Source organism: Chiloscyllium punctatum, chromosome 39 (genome assembly GCF_047496795.1).
Source record: "Chiloscyllium punctatum isolate Juve2018m chromosome 39, sChiPun1.3, whole genome shotgun sequence".
Lineage (NCBI taxonomy): Eukaryota > Metazoa > Chordata > Chondrichthyes > Orectolobiformes > Hemiscylliidae > Chiloscyllium > Chiloscyllium punctatum.
Window position 1 is genome coordinate 68,489,119 of NC_092777.1, and position 19,752 is coordinate 68,508,870.

General features: G+C 48.4%; 1 protein-coding gene across 3 annotated transcripts in view; it reads left to right on the plus strand.

Annotated features, from left to right (window-relative positions):
* LOC140464178 (glutamine-rich protein 2-like) overlaps positions 1-19,752 on the plus strand; it is a 114,374-nt gene that overhangs the window by 77,526 nt on the left and 17,096 nt on the right. For all 3 annotated transcript variants that reach the window (XM_072559009.1, XM_072559011.1, XM_072559012.1), the window contains 6 exons: positions 1,206-1,328; positions 6,015-6,062; positions 11,678-11,815; positions 12,056-12,174; positions 13,287-13,355; positions 15,816-15,911. In XM_072559009.1, the coding sequence (XP_072415110.1) occupies positions 1,206-1,328; positions 6,015-6,062; positions 11,678-11,815; positions 12,056-12,174; positions 13,287-13,355; positions 15,816-15,911 (593 nt within the window). The remainder of the gene's footprint in view (positions 1-1,205; positions 1,329-6,014; positions 6,063-11,677; positions 11,816-12,055; positions 12,175-13,286; positions 13,356-15,815; positions 15,912-19,752) is intronic.

The following is a 19,752-nucleotide window of genomic DNA, read 5'->3' on the forward strand; positions in this document are numbered from 1 at the left end:
TCCTTTCTGCTCCAAGGAGAAAATTCACAGCTTCTCCAGTATCCGATGTTTAACAAAACTTAGCAGGGAATCCTTCCGATTGCTGTTTGTCTCTGAATAAATCCAAGGATTTCATCACCTTTTCGGAGCTCCCTGCTGATTACAGAGATTTCTGAACAAGCTTTCCAGTCCTCCACCTGTTTTAAGATGTTTCTTTTTATTCTTTCTAACAAAAAACACAATTTAAACTTCAGTGCCTCCAATGTTGCCTCCCACCTTCCTATTCATTCTGCCAGGTCGGTTTGGTTCCTGGAGCTTTCCTCTGATCATCTCCCTTTTTTTTAATGTTTCCTAAATTTTGCAAACTTTGGAAATGTCCCTGGACCTTGTAGCTCAGGTCAGACATTGGCCTAATGCTGAACCACACTTTATATTTCCTTTAGTTTGAATGCAAACTGTTCAGGCACACCTTCTGCTCTCTGTCCCTCAACAATATTCCAATAACGCTGCTACTGTTGTCATTCACTTAGTTGTATTGTTGCTGATGATGAAAGGCTTTCGCCTGAAGCATTGATTTTCCTGCTCCTCGGATGCTGCCTGACCTGCTGTGCTTTTCCAGCACCACTCTGATCTAGAGTCTGGTTCCCAGCATCTGTAGTCCTCATTTTTGCCTGGTACCTTTGCTGATGACTGTATTAATTTTTATCCCATGCTGACAAACAGTTTGACCTGATCTTTTTGCTTCTATCTTTCTGGATCACTAAGCCATGGCAGATGGAGGCTATTCAACCCATCCATTCCCAATGAAGGGCTTATTCCTGAAATATTGACTATCCTGCTCCTCGGCTGCAGCCTTACCTGCTGGGCTTTTCCAGCACCACACTCTCAACATTCTACACAGCAAGTCGGTTTGATTCACTGAGATCATGGCTGACTTGATAATCCTCACTTCCATTTTCCAGCCTTTCCCGCCCCACTGACCTTCAATTCCCTTCCTGATTAAAGCTGTGTCCTTCTCAGATGTTCTGTTCTCTGCATCAAGGCAAGTACAGCCCAGAGCAGTGAGATAATGTGGCAGGGTGCAGACAAACCCATACCCATCTCTGTGTCACATTGTCACCCAGTGTCCCTTCTCTCTGCATATGTCTCCATCCTCCCACAGCACTCTCCATCCACTGTGTGTGTAATACTGTCCTGTCCAGTTACATCTCTTCCAATTCTTGCAGGACCTGGAACTGCAGACACAGCTGCAAAAACACATTCTGCAGCTTCAGGGCGAGTGTGAGAGACTCAATACAATGACCAGCCAACTTCTACAGGAAGACCAACACCATCAGAGGAACATTGAGGTAGGTGACACATAGAGACCAACCTGAAATCTGCTCCAACCTGGCAACATCATAAACTGAACACAAACAGGGCCAGAGGGAATGTTCAGATTCAGAGTCAGAGGGAATGGTCACACCAGTGTGCTCACACTGTCTCCCACAGACAGCACAATTCACTTCTTTAACAAAACCAATTCAGAAATGAAGGAGCTGCCTTAGGGGAACATCAGCTCCAGCAGCAACAGAACATTTCACATCAGCACCTGCAATAAAACAGGCCAGCAGTGCGCACACGATGGGGGCTGGTCACCACCGACAGAGGGGGCTGGTCACCACCGACAGAGGGGGCTGGTCACCACCGACAGAGGGGGCTGGTCACTACCGACAGAGGGGGCTGGTCACTACCGACAGAGGGGGCTGGTTACTACCGACAGAGGGGGCTGGTTACTACCGACAGAGGGGGCTGGTCACCACCGACAGAGGGGGCTGGTTACTACCGACAGAGGGGGCTGGTCACCACCGACAGAGGGGGCTGGTTATAATCGACAGGGGGCTGGTTACTACCGACAGGGAGCTGGTTACTACCGACAGAGGGGGCTGGTTATAATTGACAGGGGGCTGGTTACTACCGACAGAGGGGCCTGGTTATAATCGACAGGGGGCTGGTTACTACCGACAGGGAGCTGGTTACTACCGACAGAGGGGGCTGGTTATAATCGACAGGGGGCTGGTTACTACCGACAGGGAGCTGGTTACTACCGACAGAGGGGGCTGGTTATAATTGACAGGGGGCTGGTTACTACCGACAGAGGGGCCTGGTTATAATCGACAGGGGGCTGGTTACTACCAACAGGGAGCTGGTTACTACCGACAGAGGGGGCTGGTTATAATCGACAGGGGGCTGGTTACTACTGACAGGGGTCTGGTTATTATTGACAGAGGGAGCTGGTTATTATTGACAGTGAGTACTGGTTATTATTGACAGAGGGAGCTGGTTACTACCGACAGGGAGAGCTGGTTACTACCGACAGAGGGGGCTGGATATTATCGACAGAGGGAGCTGGTTATTATCGACAGTGAGTACTGGTTATTATCGACAGAGGGAGCTGGTTATTACCAACAGAGGGAGCTGGTCATTATCAACAGTGAGTACTGGTTATTATTGACAGAGGGAGCTAGTTATTACTGACAGTGAGTATTCGTTATTATTGACAGAGGGAGCTAGTTATTACCGACAGTGAGTACTGGTTATTATTGACAGAGGGAGCTGGTTATTAACGACAGTGAGTACTGGTTATTATTGACAGAGGGAGCTGGTTACTACCGACAGAGGGGGCTGGTTATTATCGACAGTGAGACCTGGTTAATATCGACAGTGACTACTGCTTATTATTGACAGAGGGAGCTGGTTATTATCAACAGTGAGTCCTGGTTATTACCGACGTAGGGAGCTGGTTATTATCAACAGTGAGTACTGGTTATTATCGACAGAGGGAGCTGGTTATTACCGACAGAGGGGGCTGGTTATTATCGACAGTGAGTACTGGTTATTACCGACAGTGGGAGCTGGTTATTACCGACAGAGGGGGCTGGTTATTATCGACAGTGAGTACTGGTTATTACCGACAGTGGGAGCTGATCATTATCGACAGAGGGAGCTGGTTATTACCGACAGTGAGTCCTGGTTATTATCGACACTGAGTACTGCTTATTATCGACAGAGGGAGCTGGTTATTATCGACCGTGAGTACTGGTTATTACTGACAGAGGGAGCTGGTTATTATCGACAGTGAGTCCTGGTTATTATCGACAGAGAGAGCTGGTTATTACCGACAGAGGGAGCTGGTCATTATCGACAGTGAGTCCTGGTTATTATTGACAGAGGGAGCTAGTTATTACCGACAGAGAGAGCTGGTTATTACCGACAGAGAGAGCTGGTTATTACCGACAGAGAGCTGGTTATTACCCACAGAGGGAGCTGGTTATTATCGACAGTGAGTACTGGTTATTACCGACAGTGTGAGCTGGTCATTATCGACAGAGGGAGCTGGTTATTACCGACAGTGAGTCCTGGTTATTATCGACACTGAGTACTGCTTATTATTGACAGAGGGAGCTGGTTATTATCGACAGTGAGTACTGGTTATTTCCGACATAGGGAGCTGCTTATTATTGACAGAGGGAGCTGGTTATTATCGACAGTGAGTCCTGGTTATTACCGACAGAGGGAGCTGGTTATTACCGACAGTGAGTACTGGTTATTACCAACAGAGGGAGCTGGTTATTATCAACAGTGAGTCCTGGTTATTACCGACATAGGAGCTGGTTATTATTGACAGAGGGAGCTGGTTATTATCGACAGTGAGTACTGGTTATTACTGATAAAGGGAGCTGGTTATTACCGACAGTGAGTACTGGTTATTATCGACAGAGAGAGCTGGTTATTACCGACAGTGAGTACTGGTTATTATCGACAGTGAGTACTGGTTATTACCCACAGAGGGAGCTGGTTATTATCAACAGTGAGTACTGGTTATTATCGACAGTGAGTACTGGTTATTACCCACAGAGGGAGCTGGTTATTATCAACAGTGAGTACTGGTTATTATCGACAGTGAGTACTGGTTATTACCCACAGAGGGAGCTGGTTATTATCAACAGTGAGTACTGGTTATTATCGACAGTGAGTACTGGTTATTACCAACAGAGGTACCTGGTTATTATCGACAGAAGGAACTGGTTATTATGGACAGAAGGAGCTGGTTATTATAGAATATAGAAGAATACAGCGCAGTACAGGCCCTTCGGCCTTCGATGTTGCGCCGATCAAAGCCCACCTAACCTACACTAACCCACTATCCTCCATATGCCTATCCAATGCCCGTTTAAATGCCCATAAAGAGGGAGAGTCCACCACTGCTACTGGCAGGGCATTCCATGAACTCACGACTCGCTGAGTAAAGAATCTACCCCTAACATCTGTCCTATACCTACCACCCCTTAATTTAAAGCTATGCCCCCTTGTAATAGCTGACTCCATACGTGGAAAAAGGTTCTCACGGTCAACCCTATCTAAACCCCTAATCATCTTGTACACCTCTATCAAATCACCCCTAAACCTTCTTTTCTCCAATGAAAACAGCCCCAAGTGCCTCAGCCTTTCCTCATAGGATCTTCCTACCAGACCAGGCAACATCCTGGTAAACTTCCTCTGCACCCGTTCCAGTGCCTCCACATCCTTCCTATAGTATGGCGACCAAAACTGCACACAATATTCCAGATGCGGCCGCACCAGAGTCTTATACAACTGCAACATGACCTCAGGACTCCGGAACTCAATTCCTCTACCAATAAAAGCCAGTACGCCATATGCCTTCTTCACTGCACTATTTACCTGGGTGGCAACTTTCAGAGATCTGTGTACATGGACACCAAGATCCCTCTGCTCATCCACACTACCAAGTATCCAACCATTAGCCCAGGACCCCACCTTTTTGTTACTCATACCAAAGTGAATCACCTCACACTTACCCACATTGAACTCCATTTGCCACCTTTCTGCCCAGCTCTGCAGCTTATCTATATCCCGCTGTAACCTGCCACATCCTTCCTCACTGTCAACAACTCCACCGACTTTCGTATCATTCGCAAACTTGCTCACTCAACCTTCTAACCCCTCCTCCAGGTCATTTATAAAAATGACAAACAGCAATGGTCCCAAAACAGATCCTTGTGGAACACCGCTAGTAACGGCACTCCAAGATGAACCTTTACCATCAACTACTACCCTCTGTCGTCTTCCAGCCAGCCAATTCCTAAACCAAACCTCCAACTCACCCTCAATGCCATACCTCCGTATTTTTTGCAGTAGCCTACCATGGGGAACCTTATCAAATGCCTTACTAAAATCCATATACACCACATCTACCGCTTTCCCCTCGTCCACTTCCTTGGTCACCTTCTCAAAGAATTCAATAAGGTTTGTGAGGCACGATCTGCCCTTTACAAAACCATGCTGACTATCCTTGATCACATTATTCCTATCCAGATGTTCATAAATCCTATCCCTTACAATTCTCTCTAAGACTTTGCCCACAACAGAAGTGAGACTCACCGGCCTATAGTTACTAGGGTTATCCCTACTCCCCTTCTTGAACAAGGGAACCACATTTGCTATCCTCATCGACAGAGGGGGCTGGTTATTACCGACAGAGGGAGCTGGTTATTGTGGACAGAGGGGGCTGGTTATTGTGGACAGAGGGGGCTGGTTATTGTGGACAGAGGGGGCTGGTTATTGTGGACAGAGGGGGCTGGTTATTGTGGACAGAGGGGGCTGGTTATTGTGGACAGAGGGGGCTGGTTATTATGGACAGAGGGAGCTGGTTGTTATGGACAGAGGGGGCTGGTTGTTATGGACAGAGGGGGCTGGTTGTTATGGACGGGGGGAGCTGGTTATTATGGACGGGGGGAGCTGGTTATTATGGACGGGGGGAGCTGGTTATTATGGACGGGGGAGCTGGTTGTTATGGACAGAGGGGGAGCTGGTTATTGTGGACAGAGGGGGCTGGTTATTGTGGACAGAGGGGGCTGGTTATTGTGGGCAGGGGGGGCTGGTTATTGTGGGCAGGGGGGGCTGGTTATTGTGGACAGAGGGAGCTGGTTATTATTTATGGAGAGTTCACTGTCGTTCCTCTCCTCCATTTTCAGGCTTTGAATGAGTCACTGAATCGTTTGGAGAGAAAATGTTGTGAAGGGGTAAGTCATTATTCAGAATCTGATGTCTTGAGTGAATAGGTGTGTTTGTGTGTTGTGTAGATGGTTAGTGTATCTGTGGCGTTAGTGTGTGTGTGGGGAGGTTTAATGTGTGTGGCGCGTTGGTGTGTGTGTGGGGGTTGGTGTGTATGGGGGAGGGTTAGTGTATGTGTGTGTGGCGCATTGTTGTGTGTTGGTGTATGTGTATGGGGAGGCTGGTGTGTGTAGGGAGGTTGATGTGTGTGGGGATGGTGTGGGGTTGGTGTGTGTGTGGGGAAGGTTGCTGAGTGGATATGTGGGGGGTTTAATGTGTCTGTGGGGTAAGTGTGTGTGGTGGGGTTGGTGTGTATGGGGGGGTTAGTGTATGTGTGTGTGGCGCGTTGGTGTGTGTTTGTGTGTGGTTGGTGTGTGTGTATGGGGAGGCTGGTGTGTGTGGTGGGGATGGTGTGGGGTTGGTGTGTGTGGGGATGGTGTGGGGTTGGTGTGTGTGGGGAGGGTTGCTGAGTGGATGTGTGGGGGGTTTAATGTGTCTGTGGGGTAAGTGTGTATGTGTGTGGGGGTGGTTAGTGTGTGTGTGTGATGTTACTGTGTGTGTGGGAGGGGGTTAGTGTGTGTGTGAGGGGTTACTGTGTGTGTGGTGGGGGTTAGTGTGTGTGTGTGTGGGGTTAGTGTGTGTGTGGGGGGGGTTAGTGTGTGTGTGGGGAGGGGTTAGTGTGTGTGTGTGGTGTTACTGTGTGTGTGGGAGGGGGTTACTGTGTGTGTGGTGGGGGTTAGTGTGTGTGTGTGTGGGGGGTTAGTGTGTGTGTGGGGAGGGGTTAGTGTGTGTGTGTGGGGGGGGTTAGTGTGTGTGTGGGGAGGGGTTAGTGTGTGTGTGTGGGGGGGGGTTAGTGTGTGTGTGTGGTGTTACTGTGTGTGTGGGGGGGGTTAGTGTGTGTGTGTGATGTTACTGTGTGTGTGGGAGGGGGTTACTGTGTGTGTGGTGGGGGTTAGTGTGTGTGTGTGTGGGGGGTTAGTGTGTGTGTGGGGAGGGGTTAGTGTGTGTGTGTGGGGGGGGTTAGTGTGTGTGTGGGGAGGGGTTAGTGTGTGTGTGTGGGGGGGGGTTAGTGTGTGTGTGTGATGTTACTGTGTGTGTGGGAGGGGGTTACTGTGTGTGTGGTGGGGGTTAGTGTGTGTGTGTGTGGGGGGTTAGTGTGTGTGTGGGGAGGGGTTAGTGTGTGTGTGTGTGGGGGGTTAGTGTGTGTGTGGGGAGCGGTTAGTGTGTGTGTGTGGGGGGGGTTAGTGTGTGTGTGGGGGGGGGTTAGTGTGTGTGTGGGGGGGGGTTGTGTGTGTGGGGGGGGGGTTGTGCGTGTCTGTGTGTGTGTGTGTGTGTGGTGTTACTGTGTGTGTGGGGTGGGTTAGTGTGTGTGTGTGGGGGGGGGTTACTGTGTGTGGTGTTACTGTGTGTGGGGGGGGTTACTGTGTGTGGTGTTACTGTGTGTGTGGGGGGGGGTTAGTGTGTGTGTGTGGGGGGGGTTAGTGTGTGTGGTGTTACTGTGTGTGTGGGGGGGGGTTAGTGTGTGTGGTGTTACTGTGTGTGTGGGGGGGGTTAGTGTGTGTGTGTGGGGGGGGTTAGTGTGTGTGGTGTTACTGTGTGTGTGGGGGGGGTTAGTGTGTGTGGTGTTACTGTGTGTGTGGGGGGGGTTAGTGTGTGTGTGTGGGGGGGGTTAGTGTGTGTGGTGTTACTGTGTGTGTGGGGGGGGGTTAGTGTGTGGGGGCAGGGTTGTGCGTGTCTGTGTGTGTGTGTGTGTGTGTGTGTGTGTGGTGTTACTGTGTGTGTGGGGGGGGTTACTGTGTGTGGTGTTACTGTGTGTGGGGGGGGGGTTAGTGTGTGTGTGTGTGTGTAGTGTGTGTTTAGTGTGTGGGGTGGGGGTGAGGGGGGGAAATAGTGTGTGAACCTGGGGATGATTTGATGCTGATAGGCTCCGGAAGTGACATTGTCAGAATTGTAAGACAGTCATAAGGAACCGAGGGACAGTCACACTGAGTCTGTGCTGATGGACGGAGTTAGTAAAACTTAAAAGAGAAGAAAAGGAGAAATAAACAGGAGATGAGACACAACTTGAGCAAACCAGCTCCACTGCAGAGTCCTACCCTGCTGCCATCTTGCAAGTTTTGTGCAAGGGCTATTTATAGGAAACTTTCAGGGTTATTATAAAATCAAAACATGCAATTCCTCCACTTCATCACAAAGTGTTCTGGATGTTTTTTTCTGTTTCAAGTGTTTAAAAATTGCTAAAAATGGACATATTGTTCTGTCTTGCCCACATCAGGCATTGGTTACTGGAGATGAAGCCTAAAAAAGGATGACAGTTTTGGAGATGAAATTGTGATTTTGTTGGGATAGAGTGAGAAAAGTCAGGAGATAAAACAGAAACTGACGATCTCTGTGTTTCATGGTAACACAGTTTAACTTCAGTATTGCCCAGAAACTTCTAAATTCTTTTCAGAAAAACTTGATGGACTCGGCTTCTGCCTCCCTGTGTTCCACATCTCAGCCATCAGCTCTGTTAATATTCTCCTCGGCTTCCTCATTTGTTCTCCTACCAATCACCTTAAATCTCTTGCTGACCTTCTGTCCCTGGCTACTTTCTGTAAATCCCTTCATTGTCCACATCTCTGTCTGGTATCCTTGTAATCCTCTCTCCTCTCTGTGTTATACCTACACTGCTGATAATACAGGATAAGTCCAATTCCTGATCGACCTTCCTTATAGACCATGAATTTCTTTTTCTCTCGGTTTACTGTGGAGGCCAGTCAGTGAACACATTAACAAGAGGCTCCCAATGTCCTTTTGCAAAAGAACACAGAAGTTTATCACAGAGAAAAAAAACACAGAGCTGAAAATGTGTTGCTGGAAAAGCGCAGCAGGTCAGGCAGCATCCAAGGAACAGGAGAATCAACGTTTCGAGCATGAGCCCTTCTGATAAGCGATTCAGAAGGGCTCATGCCCGAAACGTCGATTCTCCTGCTCCTTGGATGCTGCCTGACCTGCTGCGCTTTTCCAGCAACACATTTTCAGCTCTGATCTCCAGCACCTGCAGTCCTCACTTTCTCCTTGAAGAAAAACAGAGTATGTTACACTTTACGAGAACTATTTTAATGTTCTTATTACAAACATCAGAAGATAAGTATTGATATTTTTACCTAACAATAACTTCAGATACATAGCTCTGAGTGAATAGTCAACCCTATTGTAAACACCACATCTTTTTTATTTTGCTTTATTCTGGATTTTGAGCCAAAATGGGAACAGTGCTGGTTTAAATCAAGGACTATGGAAGGTGTTGCTTCATTTTTAAAAACCAGTTGTTGAGGGGTGATGGCCGAGTGGTATTATTGCTGGACTGTTAATCCAGAGACCAAAAAAAGGGGCTGGAAAAGCACAGCCGATCAGGCAGCATCTGAGGGGCTGGAGAATCAACATATCAAGCATTAGCCCTTCATCGGGAATGTTAATCCAGAGACCCAGATAACGTTCTGGGGACCTGGGTCCATCATGGCAAATGGTGGAATTTGAATTCAATAAATATCTGGGATTAAGAGTCTAATCCTGACGATGAATCGATTGTTGGAAAACCCCATCTGGGTCACTAATGCCCCTTAGGGAAGGAAGCTGCCATCCTTACCTGGTCTGGCCTACACGTGACTCCAGACCCACAGCAATGTGGTTGACTGTTAGGGAGGGCAATAAATGCTGCCTGGCCAGCAACTCCCTCATCCCGGGAATGAATAAAGAAAGAAACTCTCATTGTGAGTTGTGTTTACACTGTTGCATCGTTCAAGTAATGGAGGAAGATGTTGGAGGCCCTGTGGGGATGTGTGTTCACTGTGAGCTTCACCCAGAGACACATTGTTCATTGTTTTTTCAATTAAGACTGGTCATGAAGGCCAGGAGTTACCAACATCCAAGCAGCTCTCTGATTGGCTCCTGGGCAAATGGACAGTTAGTGTGTAAACAGTTAAGCAGGCTAAGATAAAAGGTAGACAGGAGGGACTTGGGGGTGGGGCGTTGGGAATGCGATAGGTGGAAGGAAGTTAAGGTGAGGGTGATAGGCTGGAGAGGGGGTGGGGGCGGAGATGTCAGGAAGAATATTGCAGGTCAAGAAGGCGGTGCTGAGTCCGAGGGCTGGGACTGAGATAAGGTGGGGGGAGGGGAAATGAGGAAGCTGGAGAAATCCGCATTCATCCCTTGTGGTTGGAGGGTTCCTAGGCGGAAGATGAGGCGCTCTTCCTCCAGGCGTCGTGTTGCCATGGTCTGGCGCTGGAGGAGTCCAAGGACCTGCATGTCCTTGGTGGAGTGGGAGGGGGAGTTAAAGTGTTGAGCTATGGAGCGGTTGGGTTGGTTGGTGCGGGTGTCCCAGAGGTGTTCTCTGAAACGTTCCGCAAGTAGGCGGCCTGTCTCCCCAATATAGAGGAGGCCACATCGGGTGCAGCAGATGCAGTAAATGATGTGTGTGGAAGTGCAGGTGAATTTGTGGCGGATATGGAAGGATCCCTTGGGGCCTTGGAGGGAAGTGAGGGGGGAGGTGTGGGCACAAGTTTTGCATTTTTTGCGGTTGCAGGGGAAGGTGCTGGGAGTGGAGGTTGGGTTGGTGGGGGGTGTGGACCTGACGAGGGAGTCACGGAGGGAGTGGTCTTTCCAGAACACTGATAGGGGAGGGGAGGGAAATATATCCCTGGTGGTGGGGTCTGTTTGGAGGTGGCGGAAATGACGGCGGATGATCCGATGTATCTGGAGGTTGGTGGGGTGATAGGTGAGGACCAGTGGTGTTCTGTCCTGGTGGTGATTGGAGGGGCGGGGCTCAAGGGCGGAGAAGCAGGAAGTGGAGGAGATGCTCTAGAACCCAATCTCCACTCCCGGCACCTTCCCCTGCAACCACAAAAACTGGAAAAGGCCATTCAGCCCATCAAATCAGTGCCACTGAAAACCAGCCAACCTTTTCTGTCCTCACCGTTTGGTATGAGCTGTTTCCTCTAACCAGTGACGGAAAACCTGACCAATTAATGAATTACTCACCCTATTGTGCTTTTAGCAATGGACTGAAAGAACTTGAGTATTAAATCAGAGATCAGAGGGACTGAGAAGAAACGACAGCGATACCTCATTGTATTCTGTGAAGTGGTGTTATTGATCGGTACTCCATTAATTTTCTTTCTCTTCATCCGTAATATCTGTGTTTGTCGGTCTGTGTCTATCTGTCTGAGGTGGCAATTTAAGAAGGGGGCAGAGTTTAAGTTAGTGGAGTTACACATTGAGGATTCATATATTGATTTCCATGTGATAAAAAATGCTTTCTTGTTAAGAACATAAATCTGGTCAGTATTTTTGTTAGAGGCTATTAGGCAGCTAAATTTGCGAATTTGATTGTATTAAATGTTTTTTCTGAGACAGTAAGAGTGGGGCTCATGTATCAGCCAATTCCCCCCAAATGGGTCACAGTGAGAGATTGGGGGCGCAGTCCAGATGCTTATGACTGCAGCTGTGAAGAGTTGCGGATGGATTTAGGGGCAATGGGTAGGGCGAGGGAGGGGTGGGTGTGTGGGACAAAGCAACTAATGCAAATCACTTTCCCTGTCAGAATATCAGCCGCGCACAATTTGATGCTGTAACAGACCAGATCAACAAGATGATTCAGGGAATTCTGAACAAGATCTGTTTGCAGGAGAAGGACTGGGGCAGTATTCTTGAACAGCTCACCACAGAAATGGATTGCAAGGTAATGTCCCACAATCCTCAGACTGTTTCCTAATGTTTTCCCGTTGGTCAGCGGGTTTATTGCTCTGGTGTGCAATGATTTATAAAATAAGTGAGCTTGCAATCACTGCTGGATTTTGTAGTCACTTTTTAGTAACAGCTACTTGGTCTCGTAATAGCTGTTGATTTTTCTGTAATAGCTGCTGGTTTTTCCATTTTAGCTGCTAGTTTATGGTTTCTGAACCTTCTTTGTCTCTTTCAGCTTAACCGTGTTGAGCTGGATCCATTGAAGAAGCAGTTGGAAAATAGATGGAAATCAATTCGGAAGCAGCTGCAGAAACATAAATGTTTGGAGGAGGATGGAGCTGCAGGACTAAGGAAGTGAGTGAATGAGAATTCCTCCCTCCCCCAGCCCCATTCGGTGACATCATTGTTACAGTGATTATTGCAAACACTGAAACACAACCAGAACCCATGTCCCATCCATAAAGAAAACTCACAGATGGTCGACTCCAGAAAGCCAGTTTGTGAACAGCAGAACTGGAAGCTACCTTTATACCTTTTTATATTAATTGGGAGAATTACATATTGCAAGGTAACCCGACAAAATCCCAATTTTAGTTTAATAGAGGCTCCAGTGAAAGCCAATCAAGTAAATACAAGAAGCAGATACCTCTACTTTTAGTGAAGATGAGAATTTATATGTAGAACTAAAATTTTAAAATAACAAAATCAAAACCCTCTATATAAATCTAGACAGAGTATGTCCCTCCTCTCGGACCCCCAAACATTAACTTTATGGGTATTTTGTTTTGGAGGATAATCACACAGCGAGTGATTATATTCATTGGTTTAATTTGACAGATTTCTCTTTCTTTCTTGCATTTGTTCCAAAGGATCAAGACCAGTTCCTAATCTTTACTCATTCGGTTTGCTTTTATATTGTACATTTATATAATGTTGGGCATCATCTATATAATACGTAGTCTTTATACTGCCTTCAGAATCCCTCTTGTACACAGTATACTGTATTGAGTATACCCATTGTACAAAACATCAGTTGTAATATTTGACAGTCCCATTCCCTCCACCTTCACGTTTGTCAGGGTTTCAGTAGCTGAAGTACGTCTCTCAGTCCTTTTGCCTTCTGAGCTTCAACATTTCCCATCGTTCCCCATTGTAACACAGCTGCACTTGAATATTCATCATGGAGATTACAATTCTTTCCTGATGTCAATGTCATCACCAGATTTGGTATCTGATATTCCTTAACCTTGTATTGATCTGTATTACTCTGTGAGTCAGGTTAATGGTCTAACTGATTAAAACAGTGCGGCAAATATCTAGCAGGCCAGAGAGTAATCTGTGCAGGAGGAGGGTTGCCCCTTTAGGACTGTGATCTTTTGTCAGGAGTTGGAAATGTACCAGTTTGCTGCTTCAGTGTTTGGAGCAGAATGCAACGATGTGTCAGTAACAGCCTGTTCCTTTGACAGACAGCTCATCAACCATTTCCACTGCCTGTCCTGTGATCGGCCGCTGGATGTGAAAATGCCCTCTGGCCCGTAAGTAACAGTTTCTCAGCTACTGGGGGCACGGCTGTGGGGAATGAATCCCAAGTGGAGCTCCACACATCAGCTCAATCAGGCACATTGTTTCAGGAAGATGGGAATTTTAGAGTCAATGTATGTCAGTATGGAATTTTAACAGGCATTTCAGAAAAAAACAAAAAGAATGTGAACTTTAACGGTCAATACGGACGGCACAGTGGCTCAGTGGTTAGCACTGCTGCCTCACAGCGCCACAGACCCTGGTTCAATTCCCACCTCAGGCGACTGTCTGTGTGGAGTTTGCACATTCTCCCCGTGTCTGTGTGGGTTTCCTCCGGGTGTTCCGGTTTCCTCCCACAGTCCAAAGATGTGCAGGGCAGGTGAATTGGCCATGCTAAATTGCCTGTAGTGTTAGGTAAGGGGTAAATGTAGGGGTTTGGGTGGGTTGCGCTTCGGCGGGGCGGTGTGGACTTGTTGGGCCGAAGGGTCTGTTTCCAAACTGCAAGTAATCTAATCTAATCAAATCTAATTTCATAACCAAAGGATATCCCAAAGCACAACCAAAACCAGTGAAATACTCTCGTGAAGCTGAGTTAATACTGTGTTTCTGAAAGGTGACAAACACTTCACACCAAATGGCTGTAATAAACAACATATTTAATGTTTAAAAACTTTGTTCCTCTTCATGATGATTGTGGAAGAGATCCATCAGCCCTTTTCAAAACACTGCCATTGGATCCTTTATCAGCACCTCAGGAAGGAGAGGGATCTGAATTAAACCAGCACTCAAATAATACTCCTCCGACAGTGAACACTCCCTCAGCACTGACCCTCCGACAGTGCCCACTCCCTCAGCATTGACCCTCCGACAGTGCGGCACTCCCTCAGCACCGACCCTCCGACAGTGCCCACTCCCTCAGCACCGACCCTCCGACAGTGCGGCACTCCCACAGCACTGACCCTCCGACAGTGCGGCACTCCCTCAGCACTGACCCTCCGACAGTGCGGCACTCCCTCAGCACCGACCCTCCGACAGTGCGGCGCTCCCTCAGCACTGACCCTCCGACAGTGCGGCACTCCTTCAGCACTGACCCTCCGACAGTGCGGCACTCCCTCAGCACTGACCCTCCGACAGTGCGGCGCTCCCTCAGCACTGACCCTCCGACAGTGCGGTGCTCCCTCAGCACTGACCCTCTGACAGTGCCCACTCCCTCAGCACTGACCCTCTGACAGTGCGGCACTCCCTCAGCATTGACCCTCCGACAGTGCGGCGCTCCCTCAGCATTGACCCTCCGACAGTGCGGCACTCCCTCAGCACTGACCCTCCGACAGTGCGGCGCTCCCTCAGCACTGACCCTCCGACAGTCCGGCGCTCCCTCAGCACTGACCCTCCGACAGTCCGGCGCTCCCTCAGCACCGACCCTCCGACAGTGCGGCGCTCCCTCAGCACCAACCCTCCGACAGTGCGGCGCTCCCTCAGCACCGACCCTCCGACAGTGCGGCGCTCCCTCAGCACTGACCTTCCGACAGTGCCCACTCCCTCAGCACTGACCCTCTGACAGTATGGTAGGATTGAGGTAATTGTGTTAGATGTCATTTTGGGCTGAGCTGATCAGCTGTGTACAGGGTTGGGAACCAGACTCCAGTGGGAATGTGAATGAATTGGAGAGAGTGATGACTGAGTGGATGAGATTGACCCATGATGAGAACAGACTGTAGACATAGGGAGTGTTTCCTTGGAGGGAGGGGGAAGCTGAGCGCTGAGCCGATTGTTTTAAACATAACAAGGGGCTGTCCAGATCACATAGAGAGACATGTTCCCTCTCACACAAAGATTGCGAGAGAGTGGACCCTAATCTAAGATAATTTTTACAAGGAACTGGTGTGACGGTAGACAGAGCTGTCTCCCCCAGTGAGTGGTTCAGGTTTGGAATGCTCTGCTTGGAGATGTGACGGACGCAGGTTCAACTGAAACAATGCAAAGGGGCATGGGATGATTGTTTAAATCAACACCGTGTGTAACGTTACAGAAAAGGCAGGACGATGGCAGTCAGGTTCATTCAGAGGGTTAGTGCAGACACGATGGGCTGAATAACCTCTGTCTGCACTGTCAGCATTCTATGGTTTGACACCAGTGAGATGATAGATTGTATTTTTTTGGTAGGAGAATCCAAAACGCAGGCAAAGACCAATTGTTTAGGGCAGAGACAAAGAGAAATGTATTCACTTGAAGCTTGTCAATCTTTGAGTTCTCGAGCCCAGAGAGTTGTGAATTCTTGTTGAGGAATATGTTTTAGGCAGACAGACAGAGATTGTATATCTGAGAGAATCAGCAGATTTGGGGGTTATATTGGGGGAAATTGGAGTTGAAATCCAGGTTGAGCCCCCATTGTACTGAATTGGACAGCAGATTGAATGGGCTGAAAAGTCTGTTTCCTGCTGGTGAAGGTTCTCATTGTTTTCTGTTCCCTGCAGGGATGGAATCTCATTTCCGATACCGACCTACCCTGTTCACGGTTACCCTCGGTCTCACTGGCACGATGTTGACCATTCAAGATGGAGGAGTCGGGGGTAAGTCAGTGGCAGCTCCTTCCCAGTGTATTCAGTGTATTCCCCCCCCCACTTCCCCATGACATTCCGTATCTTCCTGGTTGTTTATAGAGTCATACAGCCATAGAGATAGAAATAGACCCTTCGGTCCAACCCGTCTATGCCGACCAGATCTCCCAACCCAATCTAGTCCCGACTTGCTGGAATCTGATTGGTGTGAGTGACCAGGCCCACACCTTACCATCAACAGATGGCATCATGTGACTTTGACAGAGATTCGGAATGTCACAGGCTGCAATGTCTCGGTCCAGTGCTGGTCAGTCTGTGAGCAAGTGACCGTAAAACTGTAGGCTCCAGGCAGACAGGAGGTTGCTGAACTCAGCAACCAGTTAGATTCTACTGAGATCTTCAGCATTAACCACTAATTAGCCAGATCAGGGCTGTAATTTAATCGGAGTTTTGCATAAATGTATGAACTGTCCGTGTTGGGCTGACCTCGGAGCTCACTGCCTTCGATCATGTGAATGCAGTTTAGAAAACTGCGAGGAAACATTTAACCTCCCAGATCAGACTACCAACTGGTCCACACTTTACAGCCACATGACTCCATGACTTTGTAGCTGAGGGGCTGCATTGGTTTATGAAGGCAGCTCATCACCACCTCCTCTTGGGCAACTAGGGATGGGGCAGTGAATTAAAAATAAAGCTACCATGGAATGGGAGCTGTGTGACATGGCTGTGACATCAGAAGGACACTGGCACAACTGTTCCACTCAGTCTCGATCTCTTTGTGGTTTAGAATTTTGTAGCAATGTAAATGCCATGTTTCCCTGTTCACAGAGTGCAGTCCCACGCCCAACATGATCAGAACATCAGCAACATGCAGCACCTGCACCTCAGCCTGTGTAGACAGATAGCGAGTGTACAGAGCCACTTTAAGGGATCAATCAAGGCAGTGAGTCCATTTCTAAGGCCCCTACTTCATATAGGCTGTCCAATAGCAAGACCAGCTCCTCGCAAAATGTATGAGAGTCTCACCAAATCGTGAGTATGAGAAGAGATGGGGAATAGTGTAAGGGAGGGTCACACTAATGTGAAGAAGATGGTGTGGACAAGGACATGGAGACACAGACGCACTGGATTATAGAGTGACTGTGGTCCCCACCATTACTGCGCAAATAAACCGTCATATCTACAGATGTACCAGAGTCACAGGCACACTCACACCCAGTCTGGGTCATCCACACCCAGTCTGGGTCATCCACACCCAGCCTGGTCACTCCCACTCCAGCCTGGTCACTCCCACACCCGGCCTAGTCACTCACACCCAGTCTGGGTCATCCACACCCAGCCTGGTCACTCCCACTCCAGCCTGGTCACTCCCATACCCGGCCTAGTCACTCACACCCAGTCTGGGTCATCCACACCCGGCCTGATCACTGCCACTCCAGCCTGGTCACTCCCACACCCGGCCTAGTCACTCACACCCGGTCTGGGTCATCCACACCCGGCCTGGTCACTCTCACTCCAGCCTGGTCACTCCCACACCCGGCCTAGTCACTCACACCCAGTCTGGGTCATCCACACCTGGCCTGGTCACTCTCACTCCAGCCTGGTCACTCCCACACCCAGTCTGGGTCATCCACACCTGGCCTAGTCACTCCCACTCCAGCCTGGTCACTCACCCCAGCCTGGTCACTCCCATACCCTGACCTGGTCACTCCCACACACAGCCTGGTCACTCAAACCCGGCCTGGCCACTCCCACACCTCAGCCTGGTCACTGTCACTGCTGACCCCTCAGGGAGGGAGATGGTTTCCTTCAGCCAGATGGTCATGCTTGTTTGATTAGTGGAGTCTAGTTTAGCTCCTGGTCAGAGACGTGGCTGTGAGTGTGAGTGAAGAAGGTGAGAAGGTCAGGAGCGTCAGCCCTTAGTTATCCAAGTGACTCAAGGTCCTTGCAGCTCATGTGGACCAGAGCAGGACCTGCCAGGGTAAGGGGGTGTGGTAAACAAACTGACCATGACACATGTAGCTATTTGAGTGAAAGCAGTTAACAGGAATATTGTGGCAGTAGGATCAGTACGGAGGGGTGAGACAATGTTCTCTGAAGCTGAGGGAGAGAGTCAAGGTCAGCTGTGTGTACTGGCCAGGGTCAGAGGTTAGGAACTTCCATTCACAGCTGCAGAGAGAGTGACTGGCAGCAGGGCGGGGAGCATTCACTGCTCATGGTCCATATGAACAACAAAGACAGGATCTGTTTCAAGGTTATTGGTAGCTAGGAGTTCAATTAAAAAGCAAACCCCCTTCCCCCCCCTGCCCCCCCCCCAGATTATTACCTGAGCCATTCGCAAATTGGAGGAGGATATGTCAGGTAAATGCATGGCTCACATGTTGATGGGGGAGGAATAGGTTTTAGGACATGGGATGTTGGTACCAGAGCTGGGGAAAGAGAGAGCTGTATCATTAACAGTAGGCCCACGTGAACCGTGTGGGGAACAGTGACTCAACAAACGTATAATAAGGACCTTGGGAAGGTCTTCAACTGAAACAGTAAAGGGAAGGGAACGAGTAAGAAAGGATATGGCCTATCAAAGGAAAGCAGTGAGATAAAGACCAGGGTGATAATTTGGGTAATAATAATTGGAGTGTGACTGAGTGTGAGGGCACATCAACTGCTGAGGCCAACTTGCAAAACAAGATGTAGATAGAATTTTGGGTGAGGTATTTGTAACCCAGTGTTTGTAACAAAATGGAAAAAGTGCTAGCCCAGATTTTAATAAATAGACTTTGTTCAACACGGAAACAGACCCCTCAGTCCAACTCGTTCATGCCGATCAGATATCCTAAATAATTCTAGTCCCATTTTCCAGCACTTGGCCCATATCTGCCCCTTCTTATTCATATACCCATCCAGATGTTGCAATTGTACCAGCCTCCTCCACTTCCTCTGGCAGCTCATTCCATACAAGTACCACCCTCTGTGTGAAAACGTTGCCCCTTAGGTCTCTCTTATATCTTTCCCCTCTCACCTCTGAGCACCTTCTCCCATGTCCTTACCCCAAGCCCTACACCCCAGGCCTTGTCATCATATTGGCTCATTGTCAGCTGTTATCATTCCCCATTAACAGTAGGCCCACGTGAACCGTGTGGGGAACAGTGACTCAACAAACGTATAATAAGGACCTTGGGAAGGTCTTCAACTGAAACAGTAAAGGGAAGGGAACGAGTAAGAAAGGATATGGCCTATCAAAGGAAAGCAGTGAGATAAAGACCAGGGTGATAATTTGGGTAATAATAATTGGAGTGTGACTGAGTGTGAGGGCACATCACCTTTACCCATTCCTTTATCTATCCACTGGTTTCCTTTCTCTCTGGGTTCCATCTTCACCTCTCATTTATTCCTCCCCCTGCCTCCCCTGCATCTTCAGTATACCTGTGTATACCAACCTTTTCCTAGCTATAACCAGTTGTAAAGAAGGATCACTGGACCCAAAATAATTTGGAGACGCTGGTGTTGGACTAGGGTATACAAAGTTTAAAAATCACACAACACCAGGTTACAGTCCTTATTTGGAAGCACTAGCTTTTGCTGTGCTGCTCCTTCATTGGGTGATTGTGGAGAATAAGATTGTAAGACACAGAATTTATAGCAAAACTTTCCAGTATGATGTAACTGAAATTATGTATTGAAAAAGACCCAAATTGTTTGTTAGTTCTCTCAGCTTTTAGAATGACCAGGTTGGCATCAATTCTTTAATATGTAAATCACAAAACGTTTTTTAATAGTTACATTCTCGAATGCACTTTAACAATTGGTGTCATGTCGGCCCAGATAAGGTATTGAAGGTGTGAGCTCCCCT